The sequence below is a fragment of the Blennius ocellaris genome, assembly GCF_963422515.1.
Source record: "Blennius ocellaris genome assembly, chromosome: 3".
Lineage (NCBI taxonomy): Eukaryota > Metazoa > Chordata > Actinopteri > Blenniiformes > Blenniidae > Blennius > Blennius ocellaris.
In genome coordinates, this window is record NC_137652.1 from 11392933 (window position 1) to 11412425 (window position 19493).

The 19493-nt window shown below is 38.2% G+C and overlaps 1 protein-coding gene across 1 annotated transcript in view; it reads right to left on the reverse strand.

Moving 5' to 3' along the window:
• The window catches only part of ctnna2 (catenin (cadherin-associated protein), alpha 2), a 353855-nt gene that overhangs the window by 313143 nt on the left and 21219 nt on the right, over positions 1 to 19493 (reverse strand). The window contains exon 2 of the mRNA XM_080518161.1: positions 15052 to 15158. Coding sequence (XP_080374287.1) covers positions 15052 to 15153 — 102 coding nt within the window. The 5' untranslated portion in view covers positions 15154 to 15158. The remainder of the gene's footprint in view (positions 1 to 15051; positions 15159 to 19493) is intronic.

Consider the following 19493-nt stretch of genomic DNA (forward strand, 5'->3'; position numbering starts at 1 on the left):
AACATGGGGGTGGGGTCTTTTAAAAGGCAGCTGACCTTGTTTTGTAGTGGGTCACTTTAAATCCATTAATTGAAATGTGTGAAGATACCCGATTTTACTTAAAAGAGGAAAAAAAAAACCATCAGAGATTAATCTATAATTTTCATGTATCTCATGTGTTCTGTGTTTTACAAGCAAATGGTGCTTTTCATTCCCGGCAATAATAGTTTAGCAGATTTTGGTTGAACAGAACTGTAATAATGTGGATTGATGTTGTTCAAAGTCTAACTTTTCCATTTCAAACACGATGGAAAGGATGAAGCCGATGACCCGGACCTGGGGATTTCACTTTAGAAACAGTCTTATGTAACAGCTACAAGCTTTTCTTTAAGCACCCAGGGCTGTTCTCATAAAGATCAAATATGCTTCTCATGAACGACCAAATTCACTTTGACTAAAATGTGCAGAATGAGGACCTGTGAAGTTCTTTTTATTCTTGCTTTGACTGACACTTTGAACAACAATGGGCCTCTCATGCTGTGTGATAAAACAAATATAAATTAGCATCTAGGGTGGATGTCTTCTCATATCATTACACAAATACTTCCAAGTCTGAGGAGCTACTTCCATACGATTAAGGGAATGCAGCGTTACAGATATAAATAGATAATAAAATCAAGAATGTATGCATCTGAACAGATTCAGCATGACTTTGATTCAGCACAAAGGAACAGAATATCTTTGCAACAATCTTGGTAAGCTCTGCTTACGTCTTGTTGCATCATTTCTGAGGAGCTTTTTGCAGTAGGAATGCAGATATCACAAAAAAAACCTTTTAGCTCTAATTGACTGATCAAAAATCTTGAAGTGGAATTGCAGCATAATTCTACCATAAAATTCAGATGTATACATTATCAAGGTATCACTAGATTTCTGAGACATAACTGGTACAAGCCTTTTACTCATCAAAAAGCTGTTATTCCTCCTCATCAGTATGACTCAGTATAATAATGTCACATTGGCTTTTGACAGGCTGCCACAGTGGCTTGCTGAGCATGTGTGTGCTTGTGAAAACAATGCTGTGACCAGAGGAGCAGTTCCTTTCTGAAGCAGTCTTTTCTAATGTGGTGTATTTTTTTTTTACAGCGGAGTAGCAGAGAGACAGCAGGCACCCAGCATCTGTGCGTAGCTGCTGCTCAGAACCCTGGGGCAAGCCATATGCTGACATCGCAAAGTGTCAGAAGATACAGCCCGAAGACAGATGAAAGTGTGTTTCACAAGATCCACTGCTGACCCCAGGGCACTGGCAGAGGTAATGAGAAGACAGAAGCTAACAGGGGGCCCTCTGCATAATGACACAGCTGTCATCTTTATCATACTACATTGTAAACTATTACTTGCTATCATCACCTTTTTAAAAGGCATAGCTTAAATTACTTTGTCGGCACTCTGCGTATGGGAAGGTGGATGTTTCACACTGAGTGAGGGAGTAAAAGACAGAAACGGAAATGGAGCTATGGCAATCTAACTGTTGAATAAGCCCAAATCACTGTATCACAGGTTGGTACATCAATACACAATTTTGCTTCAATGGTCAACAATAAGTTGTCTCAGACAGCCAATGTCCTCCATGCAACGCTTGACTGTAATTTTCTTTTTTTTTTCCAATCAGCATGCAAAACTGGTGTGATAAAGGTTGGCAGACTGAATGGCTCGCTTTAAAAGAAAGGAGCAAAGATAAAGAAAAAAACAGTTTTGAAAACTCAGATCACAACAAAATGATCATGAAAGCAAACTTCTTTTGACACTATATGAAACAACATTTTTGACAGGAGAGAATACTAAGCATATTAGTCAGGGTAACCTCAGGAATAAAAGGATATACATTTTAACTATTTATAAACTAACTTCGGTGGCTGTTCTTACTGAGGTTGCCAAGGAAAAAAACCTCTATCTTGGACTTGGCAGGTTTTTATGCCAGATGTGCAGTCTGCTGCAACTGGGATTTGAACCTGACACCCCAGACTCAAGGTCAAGTCTTAAATAGACATGTCACCACAGGAGCCTTGCAAATATCAAATAATGTCAATCTTTAAATTATAGCTTTTCATTGTTCTAAATAAGCAATTATTTTACACAATAAAAGCTGAAATACTCAGTGAAGAAAATAAAATTTGACTGAATTTGAAGAAACAGAAAAAAAAACCATGATAGAATCTGCTCTAGTGTATTTTAATTCCATGTAGGCTGCAATACTTGAAATGAAATATTCTATGTGAAGACATATTGCATGCATTTCAGAAAAGCATTTACAATTAGAATATGAATCCACACCAGACAGCCAGGCAGTCGTCGGAAAACAACTGTTACTGTACTTTCCACACTATAGCGTTCACCTGAATATAAGCTGCACCTGCAAAATTTTAAGACAAAGTACATATATAAGCCCCACTTGACTATAAGCTGCAGGTGTCCACGTTGTAACACTACAGGAATTCCACTGCAGGAACATGGGGATTGCCCATATTGTAATCAATTCCCATAAATCTCTCTTTCATCGTGCTGGAAATTCCTGCATACAGCGCAGTGTTGTTCACATTATGCGCCTGCTGCAAAGCCCGCAGACAGACAGAGACACAAAGAGAGACACAAAGAGAGACACAGAGACAGATACATAATCACCAAGCGTTTTATCTCCGTTGATAAAGTATTTTATTGGTTATTTGCTGATTGTGATTCTGCGGAGGAAGATTTCTCAGCCACGGATGCAACAGGTGGACTTTTCGTGATGCACCTGAATGCAACCCTCACGGCCCTCAGTTGCTGGAGTCCCAGACTGCAGAAAGCAGCACAAGACGAGCTCACAATGAGCAGATTTTAGAGAAACATGGGCACTAAAAACAGCATGTACCTACATGCGGAAGTAGAATCTGGCGGCATGAAGCCTGTTCGCCCGTAAAAATCCATAAATTAGCCGCAACATTGTGTACATTAACAAATGTTTTTTCAAAGCATTTGAAAAAAGTTGCGGCCCATAATCCAGAAAGTACGGTATTTGCATTACCGCAGAAAGAAAGAAAGAAAGAAAGAAAGAAAGAAAGAAAGAAAGAAAGAAAGAAAGAACTGATGGCAAAGTGGCTGACTTTTCAAATCTGAATGTATTCACGACCATTAGGCATGTCGTAGTCGACTGCTTCTGTTCACTACCATGTAAGGCATAAACGCAGACAAAACTGCAAAAAAGCAGGGGGGGAAAGTCAGCTGGAAAAAAAACTTGTGTCAGAAAAACACACGAGGCATGAAAACCAGCTGAGCAGGCATTAAAACAGGGTCAAATGCATCACATTAAAGGAGCTCCATGTTTAAGGTCACTGCCTCATCACTGCAAACTTGGCTTAACAATCTACATCAAAGATTGAAGTCTTTCACTCCATAAAGTATTACACCAGATTTAAACATGTTGCATTACTATGGAAAACCAACAGACAGCAATCAAGAAAAAAACTGTGCCAAGCTATCGTTAAACTGCACTTAGGCCCTGTTTATCCAGCTGTCCTTTTCATTAACCCGTTTCCCCCCTCATGCTTAAATTAAGGATTGCTTCCTGTAACATGGCTCAAGTCCGATGAGTAGCATGCCAAGAAGCAAGGGTTCCAAACTGGCTTTGAACATCACTGCCTTTCACAGGGTTGAAAAGCCTTTTAGAAATACTGTCATCCAAATTCAGACAAGGGATAGAAAAGAGTACAAAGTGTTGAGGACTTCTCTTTAAATCCAGTACATTTTCCCTTACTTTCTATGAGGAAAAAAAAAAAAAAAGGACGGCTTTTAAAATCGAAGCTGGAGATATGCGGGATCCATTTCATCAGTGCACTCAAGGCTCAGACAATACTTAATAAACTGTGTGAAAATGGCTTATCTAAAATCTAACAGAGGAGTATTTCCAAAAGAAATAAAGTTAGATGCTCTCAAATAGCACAAAAAGTTGTTTCTATAATAACTCAAAAGTCATTAAGTCATTTTTTTTTCATCCCAAAGTAAAAATGTCGCTGCTGTTGTCAACAAGCTGCCATCATATTTTGAATATGATACCTCCTCTCCTAACTTCAAATGACCCAACTTTGAGAGCGACTGCTCTGTGGTTTCATTGAAAACTCTGAGGAGAAATATAGCATCCCTTCTTGACTCTGAAAATTGTCTGTTTGAGGTCCAGGCTTCCTCCTTTTCCGCTAGCTTAATGGATTATGACAGTGATGCAGCATGAAGCTTTAATCCCTTCGCCGCCGTCGTCTCCCCTCCCTTTATGTTAAGCCCCTTGACGAGCGTGTGTGTGGATGTATGTGTGTGTGTCAGGTGCCAACCAAATCTCACAGCCAAGTGTTGGGCTTGGATAACAACAAAACAAAAGGGAGTTAAAGCATCCACTGCTGACAGCCAACTCTGCCCTCCAGGTTCCCCTCAGCCTGTTATCAGGCCGTGAGGAGAATAGAACAATGATATAGGTCTTTCATCTTAATAACTAAGGTAACCAAAATAAATAAAGACATGTCCAAAAGTAATTTTTTTCTGTTTACCTGCAACACGAATCCATATTTCACTGGAAAATTGACCAAAAGCAACACAAAATCTCTCAAACATGTTGTGCTGTCCCCCAATTCCCCATGGTTGATATCCTTATTCTAAATTCATATCTCGCTTCAAAGCACGACTCATGTGCAGGTGCAGTGAATATCTAGCTGAACCCATTACACAGCTTACGGTGCATGTGCAGCCTGTAGAAATAAATGAGTTATTACTTCTTTTATCTGGTCAGACATGTGACACTAGGATCTATTGCATAAGAAACCCCCGTGAGATCGATCAATCATTCATTGAGAGTAGCAGGTTGAACTAAAAAAAAAAAAAAAAAAAATGGTATCTCACCAAGAAAGAATCCATGTCAGAGAAACAAACCAAGCAGCAAGATTCAGGGACTCCTAAAGAATGAAGCCATGACTAGATAGTGGTGTAAAAGTTATTTCTGGTCAGCACAAAAAGACAGTGTAGAAGAAAGAGAAAAGACTCTTTCCTGAGTCACAGAGACAGAACGTCATGTCAATGACCAAACATCGCTATGATGGAAATCTCATCCAAGAGGCAGAATTAGGGCGGCGAGACCATGGAGTAAATCGACCTTGTTATTCACAAGTGGCACTCATGTTATGTTTTAAGCCTGTAAGAGACTTTCTGTGTTTACGTCACAAAAAAAAAGCCAGTCTGATTGATAGAAAAGGGCCCACACAGGAGATCGGAATAGATTTCTAATGAAAGAAACGATAAAGCTTTGCAGATGCCCCAGATAAAACAAAATCATGGACCATAAAAAGCGTAGACCAAGGTAAGGGTACAGTCTAGATTTTCACAATCGAGTTCAGAAATAGTGATTGATTTTTATGAAATAATCATGACACATAGATTAGGTACGAACATGTCTACAAATGCTCTTTCATGTTTAAAGACCATCAAAGCTACATCAATCAATTATATTACATGTACACACTAAGTTCAAAGTGAAAAAGCTTTGAACACAAACCAGCGTATCCCAGCTGACATGGAGCAAACTGCACTTGGGAAAGGTCAGAAGATAATTACAGCAAAGGCCCAGGAGAACTTGCAATTTCAACACACAACATGACATGACTACAATAAGTACATCCACTTATCCATGTTCTGTACTGCCTCAATCAAAATGTCTGAGGAATTGTGGAAAGCATGTAAACTCTATAGATTAAAATTCCCCATGGGCTTCGGACCAGGACGCTTCACGCAACAAGTACCACTGTTACCCAACCGTGTTGCCATATCCAAAATATAGTAATTGTTTAAAAAAGAAAAGTACCCATTCAGACTAAGTTTAAATTCAAAATAACTTAAATATATTGATAAGCCTGGAAAGGAGCAGACCAGCTTGATTTCTTCTATCGGAAAACCTTAGAATATTTAAGTGTAAAAGTAAAAAAAAGAAAAAAAAAGAAAAAGAAACAAACTACTTTCTCATTTTTCTTGTGTGTGTGTTTTTTTAGGGGGGGGTTTGCTCAGAGGGCATCCATGAATTATTACTAAACATATGGAACATTACTTTTTAAAATCTGTCAGAGCAAAGTCAGATCCACAGGTATTCATTCAAGTGCACCAAACAGCTGTTTTACAAAAAAGACGGCTTTAAGGACTGAGCTTTACAGAGACAGTGCAGCTTTTCTGACCGCTTAATTTAAAACAAATTAACCGATTGTCAAAAGGTAAGTCCAACAACTACAGACAAACAAAGCATGGATAAACAAGTAAGTACTGTCGTAAATAACAGGAGTTAAGATGAAATGAGGAGAGAGATCAAGAAGTAGAACTTAAGAAGAAATATATACATAGCAGGGGAAAGATGTAACTACACAACATTGCCAAGTGAATACGTTTGGCATTATAGCATACATCGATTGTAAGAGAGCAAAACAGGAAAAACTGGTCAAATGAGATGGAAAAAAAGGTTTTCCTCTGATTTAACAGTGTTTGACAGGTGAAATGTGAGCCGTCCCGTCTTCTGAGCTTCTGTAACACCTCTCACACCGAGAATTTGTGTCGAGGAGTTTTTACCTCGTTAGTTGCTGCTGCTGAGAAACAATTATAAACGCCTCAGGAGATGACATTAGACCTGCACCTTCTGCGACCGGCACACTTATAACGTAGAAATCCAAATATGCTGCCTTCACATTAAAAAATACCCCAAGATAGACTGCGTGGTGAGACTTACTGTCAGCACACCACGAGTCACTGACATTAAGTCAATAGTCGGCTTCACAGTTCACAAAATCTGCTGCCAATATGTCAAGATATTATTAGTTATTATGTGGTTAAGGAAGTTATTATGTCAGCATATACACCAGATCAATACGTTACAACAAGCCAACACATTGGAAAATATATAAATAATATGACACAAGGAGATAATATATGAGCTTATTCGTGTGATTAAATAATTTGCATTTTGATATTTGGTAAAATAGAGTAAACAAATACAAAGTGAGTCAGCTCAATAAAGTAATGATAGGGAAAGATATAAAGAGAAAAGTTGAAAAGAATGACAGCATTTTCTACCAAATACAACAAAGTCATACAAGTGTTTATCATTCAGGAAGCTAATGGTTAGATTACTCAAACTACGAAAATGCATACACTCAATTATTCTTTGTTGGCTGGTGGCCTTCAAACCTCTGAAGCAAAGAATGGCGGAGTTGGTTGTATGGAGGCAGTGTTATGTCTTAATGTAGAAAGAAATCAAGCTAGAAAGACAAAAATTCACATTTCCACATCAGCACACAGCAAGAATTTTCTTGGGTCCAAACCTGCTGTCTGACAGGGTCTCTTTGTGTGGTATTTACATGTTCACCCTGTGACTTTTGTGGGTTTTTTTTTTTTTTTCTGTTCATTGGTGCTTGTCAATTTCTTACAGCAGGGGTGTCAAACATGCAGCCCGGGGGCCAGAACCGGCCCGCCAGAGGATCTAATCTGGCCCGCCATGTGATTTTATTTTTATTTTATTTTTAAAGTATAAATATGAAAACTGACAGAGGCTGATCTAAAAACACTAGATTGGCAAAAATGACATTCAAAACCGCCCTTGGTCAGAATTTGACCCTCGACATTAATGCATCTGTGGAGGTCACATAACGCAACACCTTTCACAATAAAACAACGAGTCCAATTTTAGACACGGAAACTCAAAAATGTTTCCAGATGATGACAAATTGTTTTAATCCTGAATAAAAATACGATTTCCAGATACAGGTGACTGAGGGTATTTTTTGTGGGGTTTTTTTGCATATATAATATCTGACATGTATATTTCAAAATAGACAAATGGCAAATTCTTGCAGTTACAAAAGGATCAAAAGAAGGAAAGACTTTGCATTTGTCCATATCTGCAGTTTAATATGTTACGTTTGACTTGTTCGGCCCTCCAGAGGTCAGATTCGGTTGGATGTGGCCCCTCAACTGAAATGAGTTTGACACCCCTGTCCTACAGGTATGAATGAGTCTACTCCGTCTATGACTCTACAACCCCCTGCAGACAAACTTGTATTAAGCAGGTAGAGATGAGTGATAAACATTAATTTTCAATGTTTAATTTGAAATAAGAGCTTATACTTATTGACGCAACTTCAACCCCCGGTTACACGCAGTCACTCAGTGGCCAGAGGAAAGCAGCAGTGGAAAAATGTGTGCGTATCAACTAAAAGCTTTCTGCCTGTGACGTCGTGTCAACCGTTCAGGCCAGAGCTTCTGGCTGCCATGTTTCCATCTCAACATACATAAAGTTTGCAAACAAGCCAACTTCTTGTACCTGCTTTTCTTTCCCACCCCCACACTTCTGCTTCTCAAGGCTACGTTCCTGTAACTCTTTCAAAAAATATTGCTATTGCCCGCAGTATAGAAATGTTGACTGTATCAGAGGCACGGTGCCTTCATATGCAGTGATAAAGTAAGGCCTTCAGTGTTATTAGCTATGGACCTGCCCAGTACCCAGGCTTGGGTGAGAGAAGGTCTGGCCATGATAAATGAGAGTGCTATCTCAAGGAATGTCAGCGTGAGCCTGTTTGTCTATCCTCCTGAGGCAACCTTTTATTCCATCCAAACACACTGAATCATCCAAATTGACAACAAAAACAATCACAGTGTCTGGTTCATATCCCAAAATGTTTCACACTTCCAATGCAATTGTGGTGAAGATGGACTACCATAGTAAAGATGGTAGGTTCATTCCCACGGGAGTGCAGGGAACAGATTTCAGCACAATATCTTCTTTTTCAGAGGCACTGTGCAGGAATGAATAATGATGGATAATTATTTTCAGTGCTATCCATCAATTCTCTAAACTTAGCTGTCAGATAAAGGGAGGAAATAAAGTCACAGTTTATTTTGTGTAGTGTAAGTTGAAGGGAAATTGAATAAAAAATCTTGAGCTGAAACCTTTAAAGTCTTGACAATTACTGCAGAGTCTATGAAATCATAGCACTGAAAAGATTCAAACGAATAACTTCTGTCAGCAAGCGGTATCTTTAAGCTAAGTAAATAGGCTTTGTGGAACAAAAATTCACACGCTATAAAATGATGTCTTCTGAAACACATTAATAGTCAAAAACTGCACCATTCATTTCAGGAAAAATAAATGAATATGTCAAGGACAAGAGTCGCCTCAATTTCTGGGCAGACAAGCATTGAAAGGGATACTGAAATTAATCACAATGAGTTAAAAGAAGCTCATCAGCCTTTTGTCCTCCCTCAATTAGGCAATTATCCACCTGTCACGCTGATGACCAATCATGAGAGCAAACACAGGATGGGGCTGACAGACAAAATTAATGTGAAGAATTTGCCTCAAAATAATACCAGAGCACTCAACTGAAGAAAAAAAAAAAAAAAAACCTATCTTACCTTAATTTCAATATTTGATTCCAATGTCATTCAAAACTCAAAAGGTGATGCCAGTTGAAAAAGGAATGCTCAAGGGTTTCCTCCCAAAAGGTGTCAAACATGGGGCCAGACATTCCCACTTTTCATACAAAAAGTAACAATGGCAAAGTCAGATCAAGGTAACTGCTGTTCTGTAGTTATTCACCGAGAAAGCAAACAAAACAGTACACTGATGCCCGTAACTCAACAGTAGAAATCAGCACTGCCCTTACGCTGTGACTAGAATTAGCATTAAATCCATATCGTGACTATGAATTGGTGAAAACATAGAGGTTGAGAGGCTGCTGTGATTGTGTGAAATGCCAGACAATCACCAATATCAGAACGTTAGAAAGAATATGAGGTATTTTAGCAGATTTGGGAAAAGCCATTTCAATATATATCAATTATGTTATGAATATCCGGTACAATTACACTTTAGTTCAACAGATGCAAAACAAACAGGACTGAAATTATAACTCATTCATCTGCATTAACATTGAATAATATAAAGTAGATGATTTGTACCATTTATTTTGTTCTTTGGAGGGTCATTTATGTGGAGGTAGAAAAGTAATTACGGAAGGTACCCAGGTGGAATGAGTTTGTTGTTTACAGAGACGTCTATGTGAGCATCACACCAATCATTTTCAAGCCTCTTTAAGAGATATGAAATTGTACAGACTGTTTAGTTTTTAAACTATTAAGTGTCGTAAAAGAACTTGTGGGATTGACTGAAAACAGGAAAATGAGATCAACAGACGAGTGAGTAATGTGATTTTTTATGGAAATTAATCAAACGAAGCAACAGACTCGCACTGACCGAGTGACATATTAAAATAAAACCCTATAACAGAAACTACAAGCATCTAGTTGTTTAGAGTTAATAATGCAAGAGATATATCAAAAGAAAATAGATCTAAATAAGTCTTAAAAATGACTGGAGTATGCAGAAAAGTAGGTTAATGAATCATTATGTACGCCGTCATGTACCGTTTTAATTGACACGACACAGGATGCTTGCCTGTGCAGTTATAAATTGAAAAACTTCAGACATCTTCATGTGGCTGTTTCATCTCATTAGACATTGATATTCATGTCAGAACATTGAAAAGATTGTGTCACCGAACAAACTGCCATGGTGATGTAGCGCTATATCTGCATTAGTTTGTGTCACTGCAAACACGTAAACAAGCACAATCAGAGAAACTGGCCATGAGCCACGTCAACTCAAATGTAAAACAAACATGAGTCACAAATGCTATTTCAACAAGAGGATTGAAAATCAACTTGCACTTCAACACTGCTAACATACTTCTACCGGCAAATCTCCTTGTTTGCTCCCTTGGTATAGTTGTCCAGTGTGATTTCAAATCCATTTGATGTTCACCCATTGTACATTTGTATATTTTTATTGAGATACAGGGAGTTCAATTTAGACTTGATGCAAAATTGTTGTTTCAATCGCAGTTTCTCTTTCCGAACACATTATTGGTAATTAGAAGGACAGTCTTGGAATTACTTGGAGTGTCGTTTATGTCTTTCTCCAAAAAACAAACAAACGGGCATCTCATTTCATGTGAGTCTGCCGAGTACTTTTGTTGTTTTGTGTGGTATATTCTCTCAAGGCTCTTTGTGTAATACCAAGGATTATGTTTCAATGAGAAAAATACAAATCTTATGAAACATTCATGTATTACTCTTATTTGAGACGATTCCCACAGTGACCTTGTTCTGCTGGTTAAATCATTTTTTTCCTGGAAAAGTATTCTATTTTGTAGTTGAAGATTCTATATGAGACTAAATCCTGATATAACCTCAATGTACTTTGCAGTCAAAATACAGGGATTTTGAATGAGCGCATTCAAGGGCGTTGGGTAGTTCAGAATCCCCCAGTGCTGCAGTAATCCCTTGCTTCTAAGAACAAACGTAAAATGTTGACAACAGAAGATAAACAGGCTTTGCTGTAACAGGTAAAGTTGGCAAAAAGTCGACAATCGATACAGAAACGTTTCCCGGGGGAGTGAAAGTAAACAGACTGGCTACTGAGTCCCAGTTTGCAAGTAAATCAGGCATTACCTGCAATGAGACAGCTTTATTAAGCTATCCTGGAGAAAAGATGTTCCTCCAGAATGAATAGATACAGACCACCAGGGAGTCTGTATTAATTTATGAGCACGGACCATTTTCAAAGTGTCAGTGTACTGCGCCCATCCTGTAAACGGTTGTATCACAATATGTTAAGAAGAACCTGGCTAGTTCTGCTGCTGAAGAAAGTCAATTTGCTCTACTTTTATGTATTGCTGCAAGCCAATTCTCAGGTCGATCTGGAGAAGAATAATTTCTTAGTTACAATAACAGTATGGTAGCTTTGCTGGGGAGGGCACTCGGCATTTTCTACAGCCTCTAAGAAAAACACTGACCTCATGAAACACAGTGAAGACTTTTGAGGAACGTGACAAAAGTCCATTATTGCAGAGCTTTCTTGACCTACTGAATCCACAGAAATTCAAAGCAATAAATGACCACATCATCCTCAGGCGCACTGGACAGAGAAAGGATTTATCTTTAGATATTGCTTTTATAAAAATGGCACAACCTTGAAACATTAAACCAGAGATAAAGCCTATCCGTAGCCAACAAGCACTAGACCTGATGTGTTGATTCATACAGCATCATTGTACAGGGGTTACAATTCTATACATCAGAAGATATTCTCATTTATTTTATTGCTTTTTAAGCGTCTTTATTTTTCTATTTATTCTTTTGAATTGTTTTATTCTTATTTGTAGTTTCTTAATGTGTTTGTAGTTTTTCATCTGTTTTGATTTTTATGCTATGGTTTTATACTTATTTAGTGTTGGACTGTTTAGTTTTATGTGCAGTATGTGAAGCACTTTGTAAACGCTTCGTTTTTAAAATGTGCTATATAAATAAAGTGGATTGGATTGGATATGGCAATACAGTGTTTGGAGCAATGTATCACAATTTTTTAACTATTTTTGGAAACTTCAAAGACAAACATGGGTTAGTCATACCTGTTTGCATTCCACTTTCAACTTCAAGCATATACCATCAATATCAAACACCTTTAATGTGTGGCAGAGCTGTAATCTATCCACAGCCATTTCTTGCAGAACATGAGACAGAATGGTAGCTAAACGAAGATTCTCTTGTAGACCAGGTTAAAATGCGTACAATCACCAAAACCCTAACTGTGCTTCATGACAAGGCTAATGTTTCCTTGATCGTAATTAATTTATCTTTTGTGCTTATTGGAAAGCTAATGAGAACTACTTTTCATGTGCTGCACTAATCCCCACTGTGTTATGTTTACTTGATTATGAAACACTTTGTGACTGTCTGTAAAGGTGCTGCACCAAATAACCAAGGTATGCAAGTAATTACCTACATAGCTAATGAACACCAATGAAAACAAAAGTCCAGAAAACATGCACCTGAGGCCGGAGGCACGAAAGCGAGTGCGTGGAATTGGCTCGACAGTCAACTGGTCTCAGCTCTAGCCATCCTCAAGATGGACAAAGTGGTATAGAAGACAAATGAGTGAACTTATAGGCATTCCTGAGACAGCTTCTGAACACCACAATGAACGGTCTACATAAAGCTTTGTAGGCCATGAAAGTGGAGTAGAGTGATCGTCAGACTGAACGTAGTAGACGATATGGACCAGACGGAATGAAAATGCCTTCTTTGAAATCTTAACTTCATGATAACAAAAACAAAACAAAACAAAAAAAAACCAGCATGGAAAATGAATGGAGTTTAGCAAACGTTAAATGTATAATCTAATGCTGTACTTTTCCACCTGTGACATTTAAAATGAGCTTGTGTGAGTCTTATATGGTGAGGTCTGGGCAGGTTGTGCTCACTTTCTGTCATGCATGGACAGCAAATAGCCACAGCTTGACAAGAAATGACTGCATATAGAAACAGAAAGGAGGACGCAGTGTGTTTCGTGTCTGCAAAACACAACACCCTTCGGCTAAAAGCCAGCAAACGATGTAACACAACAAAAAAGAAGAAACAGTGAGGAGAAATGCAGGAAAGATATAATGCCAATAAAAGACATGCTGCTCTGAAGGAGGAGCACACTAATTACAACTCCACCAAACCAAAGAAAAAAGATCAGCGAAATGATTACGGCAATCACAACACTGCATGGACTTCAATATGTTAAAATAATGGTGTTTGATTAAAAACAGAAAGCCTAATGCAGTCAGCCAAAGAAGCTCACACATCCCGGGGAGGCTGGTTGTATACAAAGTGATCACATCATGGCCATCTGCGGGGGAAGAGTCATAACTGGCCCAGATGGAAAGAGTGACATCATGCTCAACAGATAAAATCTATACCGTATCATTTTACTGAATAAAGCAGATTTTATTTTGATTCTCAAAGACAAAAATAAAAATATTCTGAATGTGCTTCTATGCTGGATGATCCAGTTAAGATGGTGATGGTTCCACTTAAGTTCTTGCAAGGAAAATCCAAAGCCATATAAATGTCGCTTTAAAGAGAGGTCATACACCACTGCAAACATCACACTTATGACATCAAGCAGTCAATGATTCCAGTCCAGGCTTGGAGGGCCTTTCTGAGTGGCGCTTGCATGTTCTCCTTGTGCCAGATGCTCTGAAGGCCAGTATGTGTTTTAAGCTAATGGGTGAGTCTAAAGTGTGGGTGAATGCCAGTGTTGTTCCCATAATGGATCGATGACCTGTCCAATACATGACCTCCCTTCCCTCATAGTCAGCTAGGATTGGCCTTCAGCCATCCCAGTGTTAAGGAAGATGGCTGAAAGAATAAGTGACTATTATTTGTCAAATGTCCATTTAATCAAAATGACATTAATTTCTAATGGCTGTAGCCTCAGCCAAGGAAAGAAGTGAGGTGGTGCCCAGCCTTCATTATGGATTTTGGTCCTTAACCACAACTGTGTTTACTTGCCACATCCAAAGTAACTGAAGTCAATAATGTTTAGCCCTTGCTCCAAGTCTGGAGAAAAAGCACTCATAAAACCCTAATATAAATGGATTTCCCTTAATTTCAAAGAAATGAATTTGCCTTCATCCCAGGCAACAAATATGGCTTTAGTCAATGCCACGATTTGCAAGGATTCAATTTAATAAACGATATAAGAATTCTAAAATAGTATCTGCAAGATCTACAGAATATCTAGCTCTGGCCATAAACACTGTCAGAATGAGCCAAGGTGACAAAAGTCCTGTTCAGCCATCTGCTCTGCTTATAAGGCAAACAAAGCCAGTGGACATGAGCCAAACTCTTTGGCTGAAACCCAAAGACAGTTTTACACCTTTCTAACTGTGATCCAGCCAAGGTGCAAGCAGAAAGTAATCATTTTTGCTCTCATATTGCACTATAACAAGCATGAGGTTTTCTTTTCCACTGGTTCCTCACATTGAAGGTAATCTCATCTCCAAGCAATAACAAAAGACTGAGTGAGGTGTTTTAATACAAAAACATGAACACATGTTTTATATTTTGTTTGTGTGTAGGAATAGCAGTTTCCTCCCATTTTGTCGGTGTGAAAATCATGAAGTGAAGTACCTGTGTGACCAGGGGCTCCAGAAGCCTCTCCACAGTCAGGGTGCGGATTTCAAGACTCTTTGGGTCCCATTTCAACAGAATAGGGGAGGTGGCGGTCGTCATGGTCTCTGTTAAGAAAGAAAGAAAAATCAACACTGAGGGAAAAGCATGATGGGCCTCTTCATTATAGATGGTGCATTTGCCTGTGGATTGAATATGCTGTATGTTACTGTGAAGCCAGCCAGATGATGAAGGTACACGGAGATAAAAAGCAGTGCCACACAGTGGGGATAACTCTCCTGATGATAGGAGCCTTTTCTATGGTGACATTGTGTTGTGGATCACTTTCACAAAAGGCAAAGTTTTAATGCCAACAGTCGCTCAGCAGATCAAGTCAATATACAAGAAACAGCTTTGTGTGAATCATAAACAAATGGCTGGCCACTTTCCTAAACCTTTAAGTTACTGGAAATTACTCTAAGTAATATATTCAATCACCGTCACACATCTCCCCAAAGCTCCAAAGGCTGCCATTCATAAGGGGAGATCAGTATTGTTTATCCTCATTACGACAGCTCGTTGTGATTCAGTGAAGTTCTTGGCCTACATTCGTCCACTTTTGTTCTGAGGAGTCTGAGCAGCATTTTGATGACTTAAAACCACTCAGGTACAAACCCTACATGACTGAAGAAGGCATTTGAATCCAGATGAACATTGCAAAAAGTTGTCGGTGGAGGACAAAATGATCATAAAAGTTAGAACAAAATTGACCTTTAGTGGATTTCATTCAGTTAAGTCGTCTCCCTTCTTAAGAACTGTTTCTCTGAAGGAAAATGACAAAACCTTAAGTCGTGTTGCTGCTGTGGCTAGGAGTCTCAATCAGACATTTCTTCATATAATCTGCTCTTTACTTTACTTTAATATTTTTTACAGAACTTTTTTTTTTTAACTCTTGAAGCTTAGTGAGGTTATATTGGGTGAGTATGAGGACAGAACAGCTGGCATTGGGATAGCAGTCTGTTGTTACCGTGAGAATGCATTTTTACAGTAAGCAATTTCAGAATGGGCCAGCTGGGACTGGCCCCGTCTCCTGCCAATGTCAATGAGGCAGAAGGGAGTAAAGAATGCGAATAAGAATGACAGATCTGGACCAGAGGCTGTAATACTACACACAGTGAGTTAAGATGGATGGACAGTCGGAAATTTGGCAAGGTGGCACTTTTGATGGAACCACAAGTTGGGTGTTCTAGTCTTTAGAACAACACAGACTTTTACAGCCAAAAATGTTTGCAGTGTACTAAAACAACCGTCACTACATTTCAAGCACTGTTCAAGAAAAAGTGTGGAGGAAGGCAATTCTATATCCTATTTATAAACTCATTAATCGACCATGCACAGAAGTGTGATCAAGTTGAAGAGAGATGCACAAGTTTTGGACGACAGACTTTTTTTCTGGTTAAGACAGAGTCATTAAATCATAAAACAGTGAAATTTGAACTACTGTTATACTGAATGGAACATATGGGGAAAACAGATTTTTCGGAATATCTTCACATTTAGTATGTGACAAGAAAAAAAAAAAAAACCTCTTTCCAAAAGCTGGTTTCAGCAAATACAATGAATGTCACTACTCGATTAAATAAAGTGTGGTTATTCATCTTTCGGTTCATTAGTTGGTCAACTTCAGCTTTGGCCTTTTTACTTGTGGCTGCAAGACTTTATAATTCATGTTGACTTTAGAGAGATGGAAATTCACTCTCATTTTGTAATTTATTGTAGCCTTTTGGGGGAAACATGCACTTAGTTTGTTGATGTTACTCACAATGCCCAATGTTTTTTGTTTAAAAAAAAAAAAACCAGCAGCTTGAGCCAGTTGGTCAGATTTTGGAGTGCAACATTGAAAAGAATATCACACCTATTATAGATACGTTCTTATTATATTAAAAAGACCCCAGCAGAGGGCTGCATATGGAGCAAAAATAAACAGCATTGGGGTGATTGTTTGGGGCAGGAGAACATGCCACAGAAAACATCAGGAGTGTGAAAAATACCAGTGTGCTACTGTAATCTAATAAGCAGTTTAGTGCTGCATGAAAGCTCAACTCGTCAAACACCTCAGTTAAAACTAATCATGACATGTTATGCAAGTGCCAAGTCAAACATTAATTACAAATAAATTACAAATATTTGTAAATTAAAAGTGACCTGGCCTTGTATCACCTTCTACACTTTCTAACTAGGATATATACATAGTCATGTCTCTTACATGCAGTACGTAGTTGCACAACATCACAACATCTTGTAAACTGAATGATCACCAAAAGAAATAGAACAGTGAATCACAGCATTTATATAGCTAATATTTTATCTTCATTATCTATTTTAAAATAAATGCCTATGTCTCATGCATCAGAATTGTATACATCTACCACAATCACTTGTGGAAAACAATATTAGATGCATAAATCCAATGAGAGTTTTTAAAATTTGGTGTGATACAAATAGACCCTGATGCAGTTCCTGTATTAGCACAGCCTTTACACTGCGTGATGCTAGCTATCACAGAGAAATTAAGGGGCCATCATTATGACGTATTTCTTTTATTGTGTCAAAAGATCTGTATTCTTCCATCAGAAAGTGGACTTGTCACATTTAAGTGAGAATGGACAGATTTGTCCACAGTGCCTTGCTACTAATAACTGCTGCTGTAAAGTTACATCTACAAATGAGAAATAGAAATTCAGCAGAAAATGCCATAACAATCAAAGAAAGGCCACCATGGTGCAATGCTACAAAGGAATACTTCACCATTTTGAGCATATTTGAACCAGACTGCATTGTTATAAGGAACAGGACATCAAGTTCAGGCATGTTCACTCAAAGAGTTCTACATATAGGCCTTTTCACAATCATCCTCATAAATACTTGTCTTAGACGTGTTTGTCTAACACAGGTCCTGTTTTTAAGTGAAAATGGAAAACCTTTGTTGTGTTTTGGGTGTCTGTTGGTGCTAAGAGCCGGTAAAAGCAACCTTTTTTTTTTTAATGGCTCCCAAAGAGGAACTTTTAAAAAGAAAAAGCTCAGACTGTCTTCAGGAAATCATGCCACTGTGAATGTGCACCACGGCCGTAGTAAATGGTTCAACTGCACATGTGCAAGTAGATGCACAGCAACAATAACAGCGGATTCCAGAGGGGCATGACTTGACTTGTTAGTTTTATATTTGAGAATCAGCCATTATATGTTATTACCATAATCAAGGCATACTGTTCTCTGCGTACGTGTGTGTGCGTTCATTACAAAAACAGCTAACAGCACCAACTCATGGCCTGCCATGTTAACTACATCATTTTCAGCTGGCTTTGTTCTGCATTTCTACTGTTTTTGTGTAAATACGTACGTTTTCTGAAATGTAGTCTGAGCCTAGTTCCTCCTACTTCTGAAATAATAAAAGTTGTACTTTGCAATACGTTACTTTTGATACTGAATTTCAAACTACACCAAGCCAAAAACATCTCAACAAGCTTTCAGGATATGTCAGACTCTTGAATCACCATGTCCTGAGAGTAAATAAGGAGTAATATATTCAACAAACAAACTTATGTACAACAGGGCTGTTGGTGAGTTATCAACTGTTCAAAAAGGCATTGCATTAATTAGCACCGTTATTGAAATTGCACAAGCTGATGTACATTACAGAATAGACATCCAATGGTGACACTATCTGTTGGCTCAGTATGCAAAATGCCAGTGTTAAGTGTAAAAGCAAACTGTAATGCAAGATGAACAGTGTGAACAGAAATTGTAACCAGAACAAAATGTGCTGTCATGAAGGCATCCAGCTTGTCTTTACAAACGTCCTGTGACTTATGAAGAAGACATACAAATTTAACAGACAGACAGGATGGAGTTTAATGTTGATGGGGATCTTTGACACCACTATGTCAATAATTGGCAGCAACATAAAAATTTCACATCGTAAAAAAAAAAAAAAAAAATTGGTTTTGTGTTACATAATCTGTATATGTTAAGTTGCAATATTGCTGCATTATGGATAGAGCAAAACCTTTCAATTATGCAAAAGCAGGGTTGTTGTTTTTTTTTAAACAGTCAATATGCAGGGAAGCACAATAACATTGAGGACGCATCACCAAGACAAAGTCTCTCGCAAAGCTTGAGCGAAAACAGCTGAGTGACTCATCTGTCAAACACTGTCATCTCCAACATCATTATTTCGTGCATTCAGCTGCACAGTTTCACAACAAATGTGATCAAGCAGAATGTGTGGAGATACGGTACATTTCTGAAATAAATTCTCCAGTTAATGATCTCTCCGTGTTATGATTAAAACAACACATACTTATCAGTATGGCTGGGTTCATGCCAGTAATCCTTATCTAACTATTGAAATAGCTATTTGAATGACAGTGTGCAAGTACAGTGCATAAATAATAATACAATTC